At 45.5% G+C, this 17,804-nt stretch overlaps 1 protein-coding gene across 1 annotated transcript in view; it reads right to left on the bottom strand.

The window, feature by feature from the left end:
• GFRA1 (GDNF family receptor alpha 1) overlaps positions 1-15,481 on the bottom strand; it is a 294,863-nt gene extending 279,382 nt beyond the window's left edge. Inside the window, exons 1-3 of the mRNA XM_030202657.1 lie at positions 15,235-15,481; positions 11,588-11,896; positions 8,807-8,890 (exon numbers count right to left, since the gene is read on the bottom strand). Of these exons, the coding sequence (XP_030058517.1) occupies positions 8,807-8,890; positions 11,588-11,896; positions 15,235-15,274 (433 nt within the window). The 5' untranslated portion in view covers positions 15,275-15,481. The remainder of the gene's footprint in view (positions 1-8,806; positions 8,891-11,587; positions 11,897-15,234) is intronic.
• Between the last annotated feature and the right edge of the window lie 2,323 nt (positions 15,482-17,804).

The raw sequence follows: 17,804 nt of genomic DNA, 5'->3' as shown, positions 1-17,804 counted from the left end.
TGCTTATGTAGGAGAAACTGGATGCGTAAGTTGATTTGTATTTGAATCCTTTGCAGCTTGGGTAGTGCAGATTTAGGTTGATTCGGATGTGTTTCTAGTTAGTAGGTCGATCAAGTCTGTCATGTATCCCGGAGCTTCACCGTAGATAATTTTGTGAACCAGAGTGCAGATTTTGAAAGCAATGCGTTCTTTGATTGGGAGCCAGTGTAGTTTTTCACGAAGGGGTTTTGCACTTTCAAATCGTGTAGAGCTGGTGCTAAGAGCATCCCTTTTTCACGCCTTAATTTAGGTGCCACTTTATAGAATTGCCAAAATAGTATAGGACCTGGCATAATAATGAAGATCAAAGGTCCACCGACAATTACGCCTGTAAAAGGCAGGTGGATATGCTGCACTTAAATTAGGCATGGTTGGGCTAAGTTTTGCATGTATGCATGTATGAGCCATTTTGGACTCTCTTACCTTTACCCACTTTCCCTTTACACCCTATTCTTTCTATCCTTGCTGACTACTACAATCTATTGTATTTGTATAACTACTGGATTGGCGATAGCCTTTTCTGTTTATTGTAAGCCAAATTGAACCTGCAAACATGTGGGAAAATGTGGGGTATAAATGTGATAAATAAATAAAATGTTGGAATGCCCTTGGCCATGCCGTCTACAATGTACACGCAGACCGTTATAGAATATGATCTTTGTATAAATCCTAATTAAGGCCAATTAATAACAATAATTGGATCTTAGCAGTCAGTTATTAGCGCTGATTGGCTTGTCAAGCAATTAAGTTGCGCATGCAAATCAGCAACGCGTGCTGATTTGCTCATGCAACTTTAATTTCCATTTATAGGATCAGGGGGTTTCCATGTAGGTGCTCCTAAGGCTGTGCGCAGTGGGGGGGGGGGGGGGGGGGGGGAGAGGGGGGGGGGGGGGTTGGGGTGAGAACATGCACAGAACTGCCTTTTCAAATTCTAGGTGAATTCCTTCTTCCCCAGAACACTGGCCTGCCAAACAACAGACACAAAATAGCCCGGTATGTTTGGACCAGTGTACTTGTAGGAAATTTTCAGAGAACCTACCTACCCAACCAGATTCTCTTTGAAAGCACCTAAAGAGAACAGTACTGTTTCCAGTGCATGACTTATTTTTATTTATTTATTTATCTGATCTGATTGCTTACGAATGCCTACATAAGTGCATAAGTATTGCCATACTGGGACAGACTGAAGGTCCATCAAGCCCAGTATCCTGTTTCCAACAGTGGCCAATCCAGGCCACAAGTACCTGGCAAGATCCCAAAACAGTACAATACATTTTATGCTGGTTACTCTAGACATAACCAGTGGATTTTTCCCATTTTAATAATGGTCTGGGGTCTTTTCTTTTAGGAGGCCAGCCAAACCTTTTTTAAACCCTGCTAAGCTAACCGTTTTTACTACATTCTGTGGCAACGAATTCCAGAGTTTAATTTCATGTTGAGTGAAGAAATATTTTCTCTGATTTGTTTTAAATTTACTACTTTGTACCTTCAATGTAGCTTCATTGTCCCTCTTCTCTTGCTCATTCTCTGGTGGACTGTTAAAATCAGGCTCACAAAGACGTCTGGTAGTTCCATCCTTTCGGCAGTGTGGCCTTGAATCTGTGTGTAGTAGGATGTTTAGTGTGCTCGATTTAAAGTGTATATATTCAGGAACAGTAGGTATTTTTCTGTCCCTAGAGGGTTCACAATTTAAGGGGCCCTTTTACTTAGCTGCGCTAAAAAGTGGCCTGCGCTCTTTTTAGCGCGTGGGTTTCCCATGCTCTGAGGCCACTTTTAGCACGGTTGTAAAATAGCTGCCATTTTTTTTGTTTCTATTAATGGCCATGTGCTAATATCCCAATTTGGTAAGAGCTCCCGTACTAGGCCAGCGCTAATCGGGCAGCGAGCGGCAATTTGCCTGTGCCACGTGATTAGCGCAGGGCATGCCTACTCTCCATCTCCACGCTAAACAATAAAACCTAGTTTTTAGTACGTGGGTAACGTTCACCGATTCCAAAACTACCTACCACGGGACGACCGAGCCTGAGTTTGCTCGTGAGGCAGTGGAGGGTTGTGCTTTTCTCAGATCGGTGTCCCTTACAATTAAAAAGCCACTGACCATTTTGTTTTAGAACTTCATCTACGCAGCTGGGACACTCCAGGGTCTGTGAGCTGTGCAGTAACAGCGTTTCACGGGATCCTTCTGACGGTTTACCCCTTCTAATGTGCCATTGCTGTGACGTCTCTTTCTTTACATAATCAATACCCAGGCAAATATTTACACACTTCACCTAAGACAAATTAGACCTGAAATTCAAAACAGCCCCGTGTTTATACTGCAACATTAATTTACTTTGCCTAAAGTTCTTTAGCTTAATAATTTATGAGAAAGTTGTGCCTCCTGAATGGAGAAGTCTGAATAACATCTTATTAACAGGGGAGACTGTAATTACTTTTCTTTGTTATGAGAAAGAGATTTGAAACACAATTCTTTCTTGGAAGCGCTGGGGAGCATGTAATCGGTTTCTTTTCTGCTTACCTTGTGACGATCTTTCATTATTACTCGGGAAAATTCAAACTGCAGTGTGCGGTACCTGGCACCCCGAGTGTACAGTAGAGGGATTGTTCTGTTACTTGGGCACCTGAGTGCCAGTTCATGCCGAAAAGCCACACTGGCACACTGAAGTTTAGGTGTGACCACTTATGCCGGGTCAATGGGGTTGCTTATACCAATGAGCCTAACTGCACCATGCAGTCTGTGTAACTGATAATATTCTTTGTTTGCTTTTTTAAATGATTATACTGGTTAAATACGTAAGAACATAAGCGTTGCCATATTGGGACAGACCGAAGGTCCATCAAGCTCAGCATCCTGTTCTCAACAGTGGCCAATCCAGGTCACAAGTACCTGGCAAGATCCCAGAACAGTAAAACAGATTTTATGCTGCTTATCCTAGAAATAAGCAGTGGGATTTCCCCAAGTCCATTTAATAACGGTCTATGGACTTTTCCATTTAGGAAGCCGTCCAAACCTTTTTAAAACTCCGCTAAGCTAACCGCCTTTACCACATTCTCTGTAAACGAATTCCAGAGTTTAATTACACATTGAGTGAAGAAACATTTTCTCTGATTCGTTTTAAATTTACTACATTGTAGCTTCATCGCATGCCCCCTAGTCCTAGTATTTTTGGAAAACATGAACAGACGCTTCACATCTACCGGTTCAACTCCACTCATTATTTTATAGACCTCTATCATATCTCCCCTCAGCCGCCTTTTCTCCAAGCAGAAGAGCCCTAGCCGCTTTAGCCTTTCCTCATAGGGCAGTTGTCCCATCCCCTTTATCATTTTTGTCGCCCTTCTCTGCACCTTTTCTAATTCCACTATATCTTTTTTGAGATACGGCGACCAGAATTGAACACAATATTCGAGGTGTGGTCCCACCATAGAGCGATACAAAGGCATTATAACATCCTCATTTTTGCTTTCCATTCCTTTCCTAATAATACCTAACATTCTATTTGCTTTCTTAGCCGCAGCAGCACACTGAGCAGAAGGTTTCAATGTATCATCAACGACAACACCTAGATCCCTTTCTTGGTCCGTGACTCCTAACGTGGAACCTTGCATGACGTAGTTACAATTCGGGTTCCTCTTTCCCACATGCATCACTTTGCACTTGCTCACATTAAACGTCATCTGCCATTTAGATGCCCAGTCTCCCAGTCTCATGTACATAACTTTATTATACGTTTTATTGGTACAAAGGTACACTGTAGCAACCAATTTACAAATAATATTAAAATATACAATATTCTTTACTGTAAATTCCATATGGCCATGCAACCCCAAGAACTCTTCCCTTCCCGTATTCCCCTCCCTTTCTATAAGCCCACCCAACTGTTTCCAGTCAATAAAATAACACAACAGATGTACAGATCAGTAGAACCAAAGCAGTACAAAACAAGTAAAGTCATAAACAACACAGTTTATACCAAATTGTTTAACCACCCTTAGGTTTTGCCTTTGGTTTAGCAAGCAATACCATGTGCATGGAAGGTCTAGATAAATGAATTTAAACAATCTATGTTTTTTTTTTGTTATATTTGTACCCCACGCTTTCCCACTCATGGCAGGCTCTATGTGGCAGGCAATGGAGGGTTAAGTGACTTGCCCAGAGTCACAAGGAGCTGCCTGTGCCAGGAATTGAACTCAGTTCCTCAGGACCAAAGTCCACCACCCTAACCACTAGGCCACTCCTCCACTCTAAATATGTAATACTTGGTAGCAATAATGAAAGAGTGATGGAATATCCACAAAGCAGGCAGTCAACAGATTTAATTTCCACTGAAAATTATTTACTTTATATGAACATAAATGTCATTCAGCTCCAGCTGTTCTACTGCTGCTTTCTCTTAGCCATCATTATTCCCGGTACTCATCTATATACAAATACACATCCAGTAGACAAAGATTAACTCCCACCCCTCAAAATACCATGCTTTTTACAACCAAACAGACTTGAAGAAGAAATAAATATATACTACAGAACTGGAAAATGTTGGCACATTTAGACTGACTCTGGACTTCTGCATGAAGGTAGCTCTGCTCACATTATTCAATTTCTCTCTTTTAAATAGTAGTAATAAACAACATTAAGTGCTTTTCTATAATAATATACCACTGCATTCCAACAAAACAAAATAAGCAAGTTCCCACAAAACATCTTTCTCTTTTGATCTAGGCACAGCTCCCAGGTTTCAACCTAATTCATGTTTATTGTGGGATATAATTGTCATAAATAAGTAACTAAATAAATAAATAAATAGACAGAAACCCTGATCCTTATAACATGATATCTGATTTAGTGGCCCTTTACCAGGAGAAAATAAATTCTGCATGAATATAACACGTGCTAGGGTGTCCCTATAACCAGCCCCTCCAAATGACACACTAGATACGATTTATAACAAATTACTACTCCATCTATTATTATACTTCCTCTAACCTCTGTGTACATCTGTATGCTGCACAAGCTGGCATGTTTGAAAATATAAGAGACAGTAAATTAAAATGCTACCAACAATAAAGAAAGACAACGTGGATAAAGCAGCTCATAGGTTTGCTTGCTTGGTTTTGCGTTTATAGCAAAGACAGCTGTGCGGGAAGGGGAAACAGACTAACCTAATTAGCTTCAACTGTTTTTGACTTCATGCCGCCTCCTGTTCTCAACCAAAAACACAACATCATCTCCTACTTCCCCACGAGTCCATACCTCTCTCAGCTTCCCAGATGATCCATTCCCTCACCGGCCATCCTTCAAACCTTACTCTTCCAGCAGTTCTAGTGGTAACATGCTGCCTGGCCGACCCAGAGCCTTGTCCTGCCCCGCTGATGTAACTTCCTGCTTATGAGTGGGCGGAATCTGGCAGAGAAAAGGCTCTAGGTTGGCCAGACAGTGTGTTACCACTGGAGCTGCTGGAAGAACTCTGCTGCACGTCTTATCTTCCGCCTGAACCGGTACACTCATATCACCTCTCTCCTCAAGTCACTTCACTTGCTTCCGATCAGGTACCGCATACAGTTTAAGCTTCTCCTTTTAACCTACAAATGTACTCGATCTACAGCCCCTCCCTACCTCTCTACCCTCATCTCCCCTTACGTTCCTACCCGTAACCTCCGTTCTCAAGATAAATTCCTCCTGTCGGTACCCTTCTCTACCACCGCCAACTCCAGACTCCGCCCTTTCTGCCTCGCCTCACCCCATGCCTGGAACAAACTCCCTGAGCCCATACACCAGGCCCCCTCCCTGCCCATCTTCAAAGCCTTGCTAAAAGCCCACCTCTTCAATGTCGCCTTCAGCACCTAACCACCATACCTCTATTCAGGAAATCTGGACTGCCCCTACTTGACATTTCGCCCATTAGATTGTAAGCTCCTTGGAGCAGGGACTGTCCTTTTTCTTAATCTGTACAGCGCTGCGTAACCCTAGTAGCGCTCTAGAAATGTTAAGTAGTAGTAGTAGTAGCTGCTGGAAGAGTAATGTTTGACAGACAGCGGTGAGGGGGGATGGACATGAGGGAGGATATGATGAAGTAGGAAGCTGAGGTATCCTGGACTTGTGGGCGGGTGGGGGCCGGGGAGGATTGAGAGAGGAGGAGAAAAGCCCCCCCAGATGTTTGTGTGCTGGCTGCCTGACTCCATCAACATCCGGCTCATAAAATTCAGCAAAATGTAACAACCGGCTCGTGCGAGCCTGCTCCAGCACACTACTGAACACATGTCTAATGAGTGAGACTTGGTATCTCTGGGCATAGGCCACGCAGGCAGCTTCCTAGGGCACTCAGGGCTGGCGTAATATGGTAATCATGGTATGCATGGCGTTGGGGGGGGGGACCAACATTTCGGGGTGCCAGAAATGGCATATCTTCCCTTTCTCTCTACCCCTGTCCGGCGTCTCCCTCACCTGCTCAGTCTAACTTAAAAATGTTTTTTGTTTCTAAACAGAGGGTTTCCGGCGTGGAAGCAATTCAAACATGATGCCTTTGGCCTCCTTGTCACTCTCCCTCTGCTGCTGCAGTCCACCCAGGTGGAAACAGGAAGTTGCGTCAGAGGTAGGGCGGACCACGGCAGCAGAGGGAGAATGCCGAAGAGGCCGAAGACACGAAGACAGCATGCTTGAATCGCTCCCGTGACGGAAACCCTCTGCTTAGCAGGACCGGGGGGGGGGGGGGGGGGGGGGGTAAGGGTTCAAAGAGAGAAGATGCCAGAACGAGGGTGGGGGGACGTGAAGAAATAATCGGCTTAGAAAAAGGGGTGGGTGGGAGAAGAGAGAAAGGAGATACTGGAACGGGGGAGGGGGCACCACAGTCCCTAGCACCAGCCCTGAGGGCACAAACAACTGAGCTGAACATAAGCTTGATTTTGCTTGCTTTAGGATCATGTTCTATTATTTCCCACTACTTTCTGGTGCTGCCTATGGGTGCCAACATCTTAAATCTGGCCCTGCCTTCTACAGTCATCAGTGATGGTAGGGCCAAGCCCCTGGTTTCCTACAGCACTTAGAGGATGGGATCTGATAAACTGCCTTTCTGTGGTTACAATCAAAGCAGTTTACATATTAGGGAAAGGGAAATTTGACTTGATATACTGCCTTTCTGAGGTTTTTGAAACTACATTCAAAGCGGTTTACATATATTCAGGTACTTATTTTGTACCAGGGGCAATGGAGGGTTAAGTGACTTGCCCAGAGTCACAAGGAGCTACAGTGGGAATTGAACTCAGTTCATCAGAATCAGAGTCCACTGCACTAACCACTAGGCTACTCCTCCACTAGCAACATTCCATCTAGAAGCCTGCCCTTGTGGCCGCGCAGGCTTCTGTTTCTGTGAGCCTGACGTCCTGCACGTATGTGCAGGACGTCAGACTCACAGAAACAGAAGCCTGCGTGGCTGCGTTGCTGATCTGCAAGGGCAGGCTTCTACATGGAATGTTGCTAGTGGAATAGCAACATTCCATGTAGAATATCAAATAGGGAAAGGAAAATTTGACTTGATATACTGCCTTTCTGTGGTTTTTGCAACTACATTCAAAGCGGTTTACATATATTCAGGTACTTATTTTGTACCAGGGGCAATGGAAGGTTAAGTGACTTGCCCAGAGTCACAAGGAGCTGCAGTGGGAATCGAACTCAGTTCCCCAAGATCAAAGTCCACTGCACTAACACTAGGCTACTCCTCCACTCATTCCACCAATAAGAGCCAACCTCATCAGTGATGTCACAATGGCTTGATTGCCCGATACTTGGCTCACTTCTGATATTGTGATGTCATAAGGGAAAGGGAAATGAGACTTGATATACCGCCTTAATGAGGTTTTTGAAACTACATTCAAAGTGGTTTACATATATTCAGGTACTTATTTTGTACCTGGGGCAATGGAGGGTTAAGTGACTTGCCCAGAGTCACAAGGAGCTGCAGTGGGAATTGAACTCGTTTCCCCAGGATCAAAGTCCACTGCACTAACCACTAGGCTACTCCTCCACTCATATTATATAAGTTAAGTGACTTGCCCAGAGTCACAAGGAGCTGCAGTGGAAATTGAACCCAGTCCCCCCCCCCCCCCCCTCCGGTTCTCAGGTCACTGCAGTAACCATTAGGCTACTCCTCTGCTTCCACAATAGCCATGCAAGTACAGATTTTTGCTGTCCTTAATGCGCTGGCAAAATCGCAGAAGACTTGGGGACTTGACGATGGTCAGAAACCACAATTGCACTGGAAACTGAGAAACTGAAAAGAGCCAACAAAAAGCATGCAAACTGTAAAAAATATTCTCAGTTACATCAGATACACTAGACAAATCTTTGAAGAATGGAAGTGTAAGTATAATACAGACAGCAAAGAGAAAAGAAACTGAACAGAAGCACTGTGCACCTAAGCTAGGATTACGGAACACCAAACAGGGAATCATACTGCCACCTACAGGGCAAGATGTATTATTTCCAGGAACAAGAAAAGCAGATAATAAAAGTGCCATAGCTGGAATTATCATTCGTTTGCACCTTTCCCCACCCCCACACCATTTAACAAAAAAAAAGTAACAGCACTGGATCTTAAAATAAAAATCTGCATGCATATCAAAGCGTTCACAGAGAACAGATATTTCCCCTTGTGCGGGGGGGGGGGGGGGGGGGGGGGGGGGGAGGTTGCATCTGGGACCTTGCCAGTGATTTCCTTCCATAATTTCCATTCTTAGGTTAAAAAAAGAAAACATTTTGAGATGTTCTTACCTGAAATCATGGGTGCTAATCGGAAAATGTCGGACAGTCGGCTATTAACTGGCTCGTAGGGAGAGTCTTCCAGTAGATCGTTCCCTGTAAACATTTTGAAAAGAAAGATACACTTTTCACTCTGAGCAGATTGTTTTGGGAGGTGTCTTAGTTATGATTCTCCTCCCTGGAGCTACTGATTCCCACTCAGCAGTGGGATGATCAGATGCTGAAGAGGTGACAAAGTACAAACGTGATTTAAGGTGAAGCCCGAGGTTTTTAATGTCTAAAAATTATGTTGCATGTTTAATAAATGTAGGAACCTAGATTCACTAGCGCCTTAAGGGGAATCAAAGAAGATGTGGCACAGACCCAGGAATGGATGGCACAGACTCGCTGGGCTCTCACCAGCAGGTGTGAATGTCTGAGGGGGGAGGGGTGCCAGCAGCAGAGAGGAATGAATATTTTGATTCCACTTGATTTCATTTCTTCACTTGATACACAGCTAATCATTTTCAAATATCAAGAGGCTTACATTAGAAAGTACAAAACAATACTGAAATACATCAGAACATAAAATTTAATCTAAAATGTCAAAGCTATAGCATTAGCCAATGAAAAAAAACGTCCTAGTGTCACCTCAGTAAGGGAGACAAATCTGAGAGTCACTTCACATCCAGGCAGTTTGTCATATAATACAAAATCCAGGAGCTCTTCCCCCACCCCATACATATAAACACATCAGCTCCTGTATAGCAGAGCAGCTATACCACAGAAGTACTAATTGGTGTGGCAGTAACCCTGCCTATGAAAAGCTAGCATTGCACAGATTACTGGTCAGAGGCCCTAGAACACCAATACACCCCCAGTGCAGACTGGAAAGCTAAACAAGGTGGACTGCTGTCACAGTTATGATTTTTTTTCTCATTTTGTTTCGTTACTGCTTTGTGTATTACATAGTAGCACAGTAAATGACGGCAGGTAAAGACCTGCACGGTCCATCCAGTCTGCCCAGCAGTCAGATTCATGATCAGTTCGTGATTAAACCAGCAGTCTGACCAATTAGCAACGTTCTGCTTGCTAATTTCAACCTTAAGATGTCTTCCCTTCTCCCACTGGGATACACAGCACCCACACTCAAAGCATATGATATGAATGTGAGGTAGGGTTACCATACGTCCGATTTTACCCAGACATGTCCTCTTTTTGAGGACACGGCCAGGCAACCGGGCGGGTTTTGCCAGCCTGCCCGTTTGTCCGGATTTGCGGACAAACGGGCAGGCTGGCGGGCGGGCCTAGGGTATCCTATCCTCCCCTCCCCTTACTGTACTGCCCTGGTGGTCTAGTGACCTCTTCGGGGCAGGAAAGAGTCGCAGAAGTCTTGCAAGGTCATTGCTTGCACTCTCGGCAGCCATTTTGAATCGGCGCCGGGACCAGAGGCAGCAAAAGACAGTCTGCAGCCGCTCCAGGCAGGAAAGAAGGGGCTCTTTCCTGCCCTGATGAGGTCACTAGACCACCAGGGCAGTACGGTAAGGAAAGGGGAGGGGAGGATGTGACAGGGGACGGGGTGGGGTGTGTTGGCGTGGGGCGGGGCCGGTGTGGCAGGAGCGGGACACGTCCTCTTTTAGTGGGGAGCCAATATGGTAACCCTAAAGTGATGCAAAATACATATACTTGATCTTGGTCTGTCTTTGCCGTTTTTGGGACACAGACCATAGACGTCTGCCCAGCGCTGTCCTTACTTTCCCATCTACTAGAAATGCCATCCATGCACCACTCCCGCCCATCATAACACATCAATAGCTATGAGATCATTTCAGTTTTGTTTTGATTCTCCTACTTAGGGACCCTCTGTTTCTCTGCCACGTATGTTTGAATTCCATCACTGTTTTCTGTCTCCACCACCTGCACTTTGCCATAGTTATAGATAATTTAATCATTTGATGTACTTGATACACCAAAACAAAAATGCCAATAAGGTTTCCCCAAATGTAAAGAGAGAACATTTACTACAAGTCTTGCAAAATCCTTTGGAGTCCATCTCTCGAAGAAGGAACGTTTCACTTCGACTGAGCCACCAAAATGTGATTAGCTAAAAGGAACCACATCGCCAACGCAAAACGTCAAGGAACATTTACAGAATTTGGGGAGGAAATGTTAGGGCCAAAGAACAAATGTTAAAACTAATGTGTGGAACTGTGCGTCTTGCTCCGGGCTGTTAGACGAATGTGCTTTTCTGTTTCAAACTGGGAAACAAAGGACAGATACTGGATATGTCTTGGTCACTGCCGGAGAACAGAGAAGCCTCTTCAGAGGGGAGGCTGGGAAGAGGATTTTTTTTCTAAGTGACTGTTTGCTGCTGAGCATCTCTGCCTGGGTTTTGTGTTTCCTTTTCAGTATTTCTTATTCTTAGGTGGGGGGGGGGGGGGGGGTCGCTTGACAAATACATAATGAGAATCCCAGAGGAGATGAGCATCAACCGGTATCCTGGGGGTTGCAATTTCAGCATTGTGAAGTCTGAGATACTTCACTAATATTTACACTTTTTCCCCCCTAACGGTGGATGACAAATTGACCGGGGTCCCCTCTCCCTCTCCAGCTTTTGTACTCACAATGCCTTAATCTTTTGGCATGGCTTTGTTAGAGGTCAGCTGGGTTCCCTAGAGAGAATCACTTTATGGGGGATTGGCAAGGGCAGGCGGTGGTGGCAGCTGCTCTCCAGACTAAGCTGTGTTCCTCCCCCTCCCCTTCACTTTACCGCTGGGATCATGAGGTCAGCCCTGGGATTGATTGTGGCCCTACCCTGCAGGCTCTGGTACATGCTCCAGTAGATACGCAGACAATTCTTCTCTTTCTTCATGCCCCTCTTGCAGCGGCACTGGTACAAGGCTTTCTGCTTCAGAGCCTCGGTGGCGCTCTTGCACTCATCCTTCTCCTCCAGCCCAGCGCCCTTGCTGAAGTTGCTGCTCTCCTTGCCGGCTACGCACTGCCTCAGCGTGCGGTATTTGCTGCTACAGCCTGGCTCCTTCAGGCACTGCTCGCTGGCTTTCACGCAGTCCAGGCGCTCTCCGGAGGAAGGCAGCGCCCTCACCTCAGCGGCCAAGAGGCAATCTGGGAAAGCAAAGCCAGACAGTCAATAACTGGAGACAACAATCACACATACATACTGAGATCTCGAACACACACACACATGCACATCAAAACCCACAAACACACTGCACATATACAAACAGACACACGCCTACAGGCATGCCCTCACTTTGGCAGCCAGAAGGCAATCTATGAACACAGATCCAGTCAGTACCTAAAGATGACAACACACATACAAATATCTCAAACACATAAACATACACACCAATAATACAAACACACATACACATAAAAAATACACACACATATAAACCCCAAGAACACACACACACAAATATCTCAAACACAAACACTCCAATAATACAAATACACATGTGCATAAACCCCAAGAAAACACACACAGGCACATCTTCACCTTGGCAGCCAGGAGGCAATCTGTGAACACAGAGCCAGTCAGTACCCAAACATGACAACATACACACACACTCTCAAATATTTCAAACACATAAGCATATACACTAAGAATAAAAACACAAATACACATACAAAATGCACAAATGTACTAACTCCATGAAAACATACACATGCATACACACATATATGCACAAAGGCAACACCCTCGCCTTGGCATCCAGGAGGAAATATTGGCGCATATAATCAAAAATTCAAACAGACACATACACCAAGAAATATACATACATACAATTACACATACCATGAACATACAAACAAATACAAATAGACACACACACTTTATGTCAAGAAAACACACACAGCATATACACATAATAATATGTATAGACCATACGCATATAGAGAGAACACATACTAAGGACACATACAGGCAACATCTTCACCTCCATGACCTGAAGGCAATCTGGACAGGCAGAGCCCTAAGACAATGAATACACATGCACACAGACATACACACACACACACACACAGCAACATACATAAAACACACACAGGCACAGGCAGCACCTTCGCCTTGTATTTCATTGTAATGTTTGTTATGTATTTCTCTTTTATGTATTGTGATGATTATATGCTATCTCTGTACATTATTTAATTTTTTAATTATGTAAACTGCATAGATGTTTGTATTATTATTTGCAGTATATCAAATATAATAAACCATAAGGTAGTCTAGAGGCACAGAGCCAGACAATCAGTATTTGAAGACAATAAACACACAGGAAAACAGACAAACATGTTCCAAGAGTGCAGATACACACATATAAATACACATACCAAGAACACAGAACACACACACACAAGGAATACAAAGACACAGGCAGCATGCTCACTTCAGCAGCCTGGAGTCAGTCTAAGGGCACAGAGCCAAGCAGTCAATACCCTGAGAAAACATAGATACAGACAAACATACACATGGACACACACATCAAGAACACAGAACACACATTTACACCCAGTCAGTGCCCTCACCATGGCAGCTATGATACATAAGAACATACGAGTAGCCATATTGGGTCAGACCAATGGTCCATCTAGCCCAGTATCCTGTTTTCCAAACAAGGGCCAAGTACCTGGCAGAAACCCAAATTGTGGCAACACTCCCTACACAATACAGTGTAGGGACAGACACACACACACAGGCAGTGTGCCCTCATTTCAGTAGCCAGGAGGCAGATTAGGGACACAAGGCCAGGTAGTCAACGCTCTGTTCCATCACAATAAAGCACAACAAACACACATACATGAAGAACACAAACACAGCCAGTCGGTGACCTCACCATGGCATCCACAATACAATGTAGGCACTTCCTGAAACAACACACAGAGGAACAGATACAATACATTCTCTCTCTCTCTCTCACACACACACACACACACACACACACACCAAGAGCACAGGCAATGACCTCACTTCGACAACCAGGAAGCAGAATAGAAACACAAGACCAGGCAATTGGTACCTATTTCTTCACACAAACACACACACCATGACTGTACAACACATGAATGAGTAGACCTAGAAAGTCCCCTAGTGCTTTCCATGATTGCACATGCATACACACAAATACACAAACATGCACACAGGGAAACATCCGCCTGCAGTGCCCTCATTTGAGCAACCAGGAAGCACTAAAGGCACAATTCCTTTCCCAAAACATCACACACACACACACACCTTATATCAGGAGGCAAGCTGAGGGCACAGAGCCTAGGCAGTCAGTACTGAAACAATACAAACCTGCACATACACAAAGATCACATACACACACATATACACCCATGCACTGCCACCACCTCGGCAACCAGAAGGCAACCTTGGACCCACATGGAAAGACATTCAGTCCCTCAGACAACACCCACAAACACTCTCAGAAACATAAACACACCTCATTCACATGGGAGACAGAGCAACCATATAATAAGTACCTTGAGACAAAACACACACACAAGCAGTCTTTGAATACTCCGACATCACACCATACAAACACACCAAGAAAAGGCACACACACACACATTCAGTGCCATGCCTTTCCTGAGAAAACCGAGACACACACACAAAAACACAGGAAAGTTCTCATCTAGAGAGAGAAAAATACAAGCCACACTTTTTTTTTTTTTTTGCAGATAAAGAGACAGCCTCTAAGTATCATTAGACCTATTCGCTCCGCTACAGAACAAAGGGTGCTGGTGTGCGTGTAGATATTGGACATACGCGTGTATATATTGATCACTATAGCTAGGTACAGACACGCGCACAACAGCAGCTGGGCTTTAACTCAAGACACTTGTGCAGGCAGTGGCTCATCGGGGAACACAGGCACAAAGAAAGTGCCATTAGGTTGATAACCTCCATCTGCCAAAATCAGTAGCTTTCAGAGTGTCAGGGGATAAAATGAACAGCCCTGGAAATCTTACCCTGACCCCCACTACCGTCCCATTTACAAACTGCTGGACCTTCTTCTCACCCCCGATCCCTGGGTCCTTCGTAGAGGAATATTCTCAGGGCACACAGCACTGACAGGAGTTTCATTGCCCTGCAAATGTGATTTTTAAAATACCCCGTCTCGTTCTTTCTATGAATCTGAACTCTTTCTTTCCTATGTCTCCTCTCCCCTTCTGTCCTCTCCACCGGTCGAAACGAAGCAAACTCCACTGCAGCCTTCCCTCCCATTTCAAACTGGGGGAAAAGTGTCCCATCAGCAACATATAAACGCGCTTCCCGCATTTAAGCGTCTACTGTTTCCCAGTTACATCAGAGCCCGGGAAATAAGCCCCTATCCGGACAAGTCAGCCCCCGAATCAGAGCGGTCCAGAGTCAGGGGAACCTTTTGGTCGAGGGGAGGGAGGGAAGAAACAGGCAACGGGCACAAAGCTTAACTTACCCATCAAAGGCAAAAGGAAGTATAAGGTGAAATAAAACATCTCGCCGTCCTCAATCAACCGTCCTCAAAAGAAGAGCGCAGTCCCCTCCCGGTACAAATCCGTCCCCAAGAAACCGGAGATCAGCATGTAGGGAGCGAGAAAGACAGATGCAAGGGCTCCCAGTTCAAATCCATCGACTACAAGAAAAGTGGTTTGGAGCTGAAGCAGCGGGCGGCCAGCCTCTCACTTCGTGCAGTGGGTGTAGCAAAACGCTGCCCCCATCCCAGTCCCCCATCCAAAAATCCGGAGTCGAAAGGACTCCCCCCCCCCCTAAAACCAGCAGCAGTACGATCCAGGCGCTGGGGTGTGAGCGAGGAAGCGATCAGGCTGTGTCCCTCTGCCTCCCGGCTGGCTGTGAGGGTGGGGGCTGGCTGGCTGGCTGCTTGGCTCACTGGCCACTTAACCCTCAGAGGTAAGCGAGCAGGAAGTCGGGGCTCTTGCTCGGCTGCCCGCTAATTTCCGGGCTTTCGCCTGCATCAGACGGTAATATCTCAGTTTAGAATCCCAGCGACTGGCGAGGTGATGCTGCTCACCGCTCCATCGCTGCCTGCCGTGCCCAAACAGGGAGGGTACCGGGGGGGGGGGGGGGACTTCAAATCAGATGCCCTCGTGACAGATTCAGGGAGGGCAGAAGCTTCCCCCCACCCTCACACACCACAAAAAGTTAGCCGGGACGAGGAGTAGAGTTTCGTGGTGGATCTTTATTGTCCAGCCCCAAACTGAGTTATTTTGCGGGGGGGGGGGGGGGGGGGGGGGGGGGGAGATACAGCTTATATACGTGCCCCCTCCCTCCGTACTGATGCAGTCAGGTGTGGACTTGGGGGCTCTGATTCATTTCGTGCTGCTGCAGCAGTATTGGCTGGGTGGAGAATTTCTGGAATACACGAGTTAGGAGAATAAGAAATGTGCCTTGGACACTCGGATTCTTCGTTTTATTTTTTCCTTGTCGACTCTACGGTTTTCCCCCCTGGCCCTTTGGGTTTTCAGGAACTGTGTCTAAAACCTTCGATCACAATATCAAAGTATAATCTGCTGGATCCAAGTTTTTGAACGTACTGACTCTGGCTGCTTTCAAAAGCTATTCTCTAGCGAACAATACGTGCAAACCCTGCAGCTCTCTCTAAACCTGGACATCTGGTTCCCAGCCCTCCTCTCAGCAGTGCTTGCACCCTTCCCTTGATTAACCCCTGAGAGCACCAGGACAGCAGGTGCTGCCGGCTCTCTGGGCATCGGTGCCAGCATGGGAGCCAACTTTTCAAAATTATTGGGGGTGCAATGTCCAGTGGAAATAACTCCTCCCTAGACATATACAAGAAATGTTCTCAATATTGGGGGTGCTCAAGCACCCACAGAGTCGGCTCCTATGGGTGCCAGTCAATGAAAAAAGCTAAAAAAAAAAACCACAAGGACTAGTCTTCTTTCCACCTAATAGGTTACAGTTGGTCACCTTCTCAGCGAGGGCAGAGTTCACTTCTCACTAATTACACAGTGCATCTCTGGGTTCACTAGTTCTGCTTTCTTGAAAGAGCGCAAGACGAGTGTCTTCAATTTCCTTGGACGTAGTCTCGGGGCCAATTTCTCAGTCTCCTGAGTAAACAATGGAAAAGAGCAAGCCACACACCCGTGACAGATGGCTGAAGTGCAGGGCTAGCTAGACTCCATTTCTTGGCAGGGTTATTACTATGGATGCGATTAAATCAGAGGTTTCTCCCATTCTATGTGTATGAGGGAAAGGGACCTGGGACTTGATATACTGCCTTTCTGTGGGTTTTTTAGCAACTGCATTCAAAGCGGTTTACATGTATTCAGGTACTTGTTTTGGACCAGGGGCAATGGAGGGTTAAGTGATTTGCCCAGAGTCACAAGGAACTGCAGTGGGAATTGAACTCAGTTCTGCAGGATCAAAGTCCACTGCACTAACCACTAGGCTACTCCTCCACTAGCAACATTCCATGTAGAAGCCTACCCTTGCAGATCAGCAATGGGGCCGCGCAGGCTTCTGTTTCTGTGAGTCTGATGTCCTGCACTTATGTGCAGGACGTCAGACTCACAGAAACAGAAGCCTGCGCGGCCGCGTTGCTGATCTGCAAGGGTAGGCTTCTACATGGAATGTTGCTAGTGGAATAGCAACATTCCCTGTAGAATCTTCAAATAGTAGCAACATTCCAGAATCTCAAATGGTAGCAACAGCAACATTCCATGTAGAATCTCCAATAGTAGCAACATTCCATGTAGAATCTCAATAGTAGCAACATTCCATGTAGAATCTCAAATAGGGAAAGGGAAATGGGACTTGATATTCCACCTTTCTGAGGTTTTTGCAACTACATTCAAAGCCATTTACATATATTCAGGTACTTATTTTGTACCAGGGGCAATGGAGGGTTAAGTGACTTGCCCAGAGTCACAAGGAGCTGGCGTGGGAATTGAACTCAGTTCCCCAGGATCAAGGTCCACTGTACTAACCACTAGGCTACTCCTCCTAGAGAGAGAAGGGACCCTTGGACGTTCCTTAAAAAAAAAAACAGCA

The sequence above is a fragment of the Microcaecilia unicolor genome, chromosome 5, assembly GCF_901765095.1.
Source record: "Microcaecilia unicolor chromosome 5, aMicUni1.1, whole genome shotgun sequence".
NCBI lineage: Eukaryota > Metazoa > Chordata > Amphibia > Gymnophiona > Siphonopidae > Microcaecilia > Microcaecilia unicolor.
This window is presented reverse-complemented; position numbering and strand designations above follow the sequence as displayed.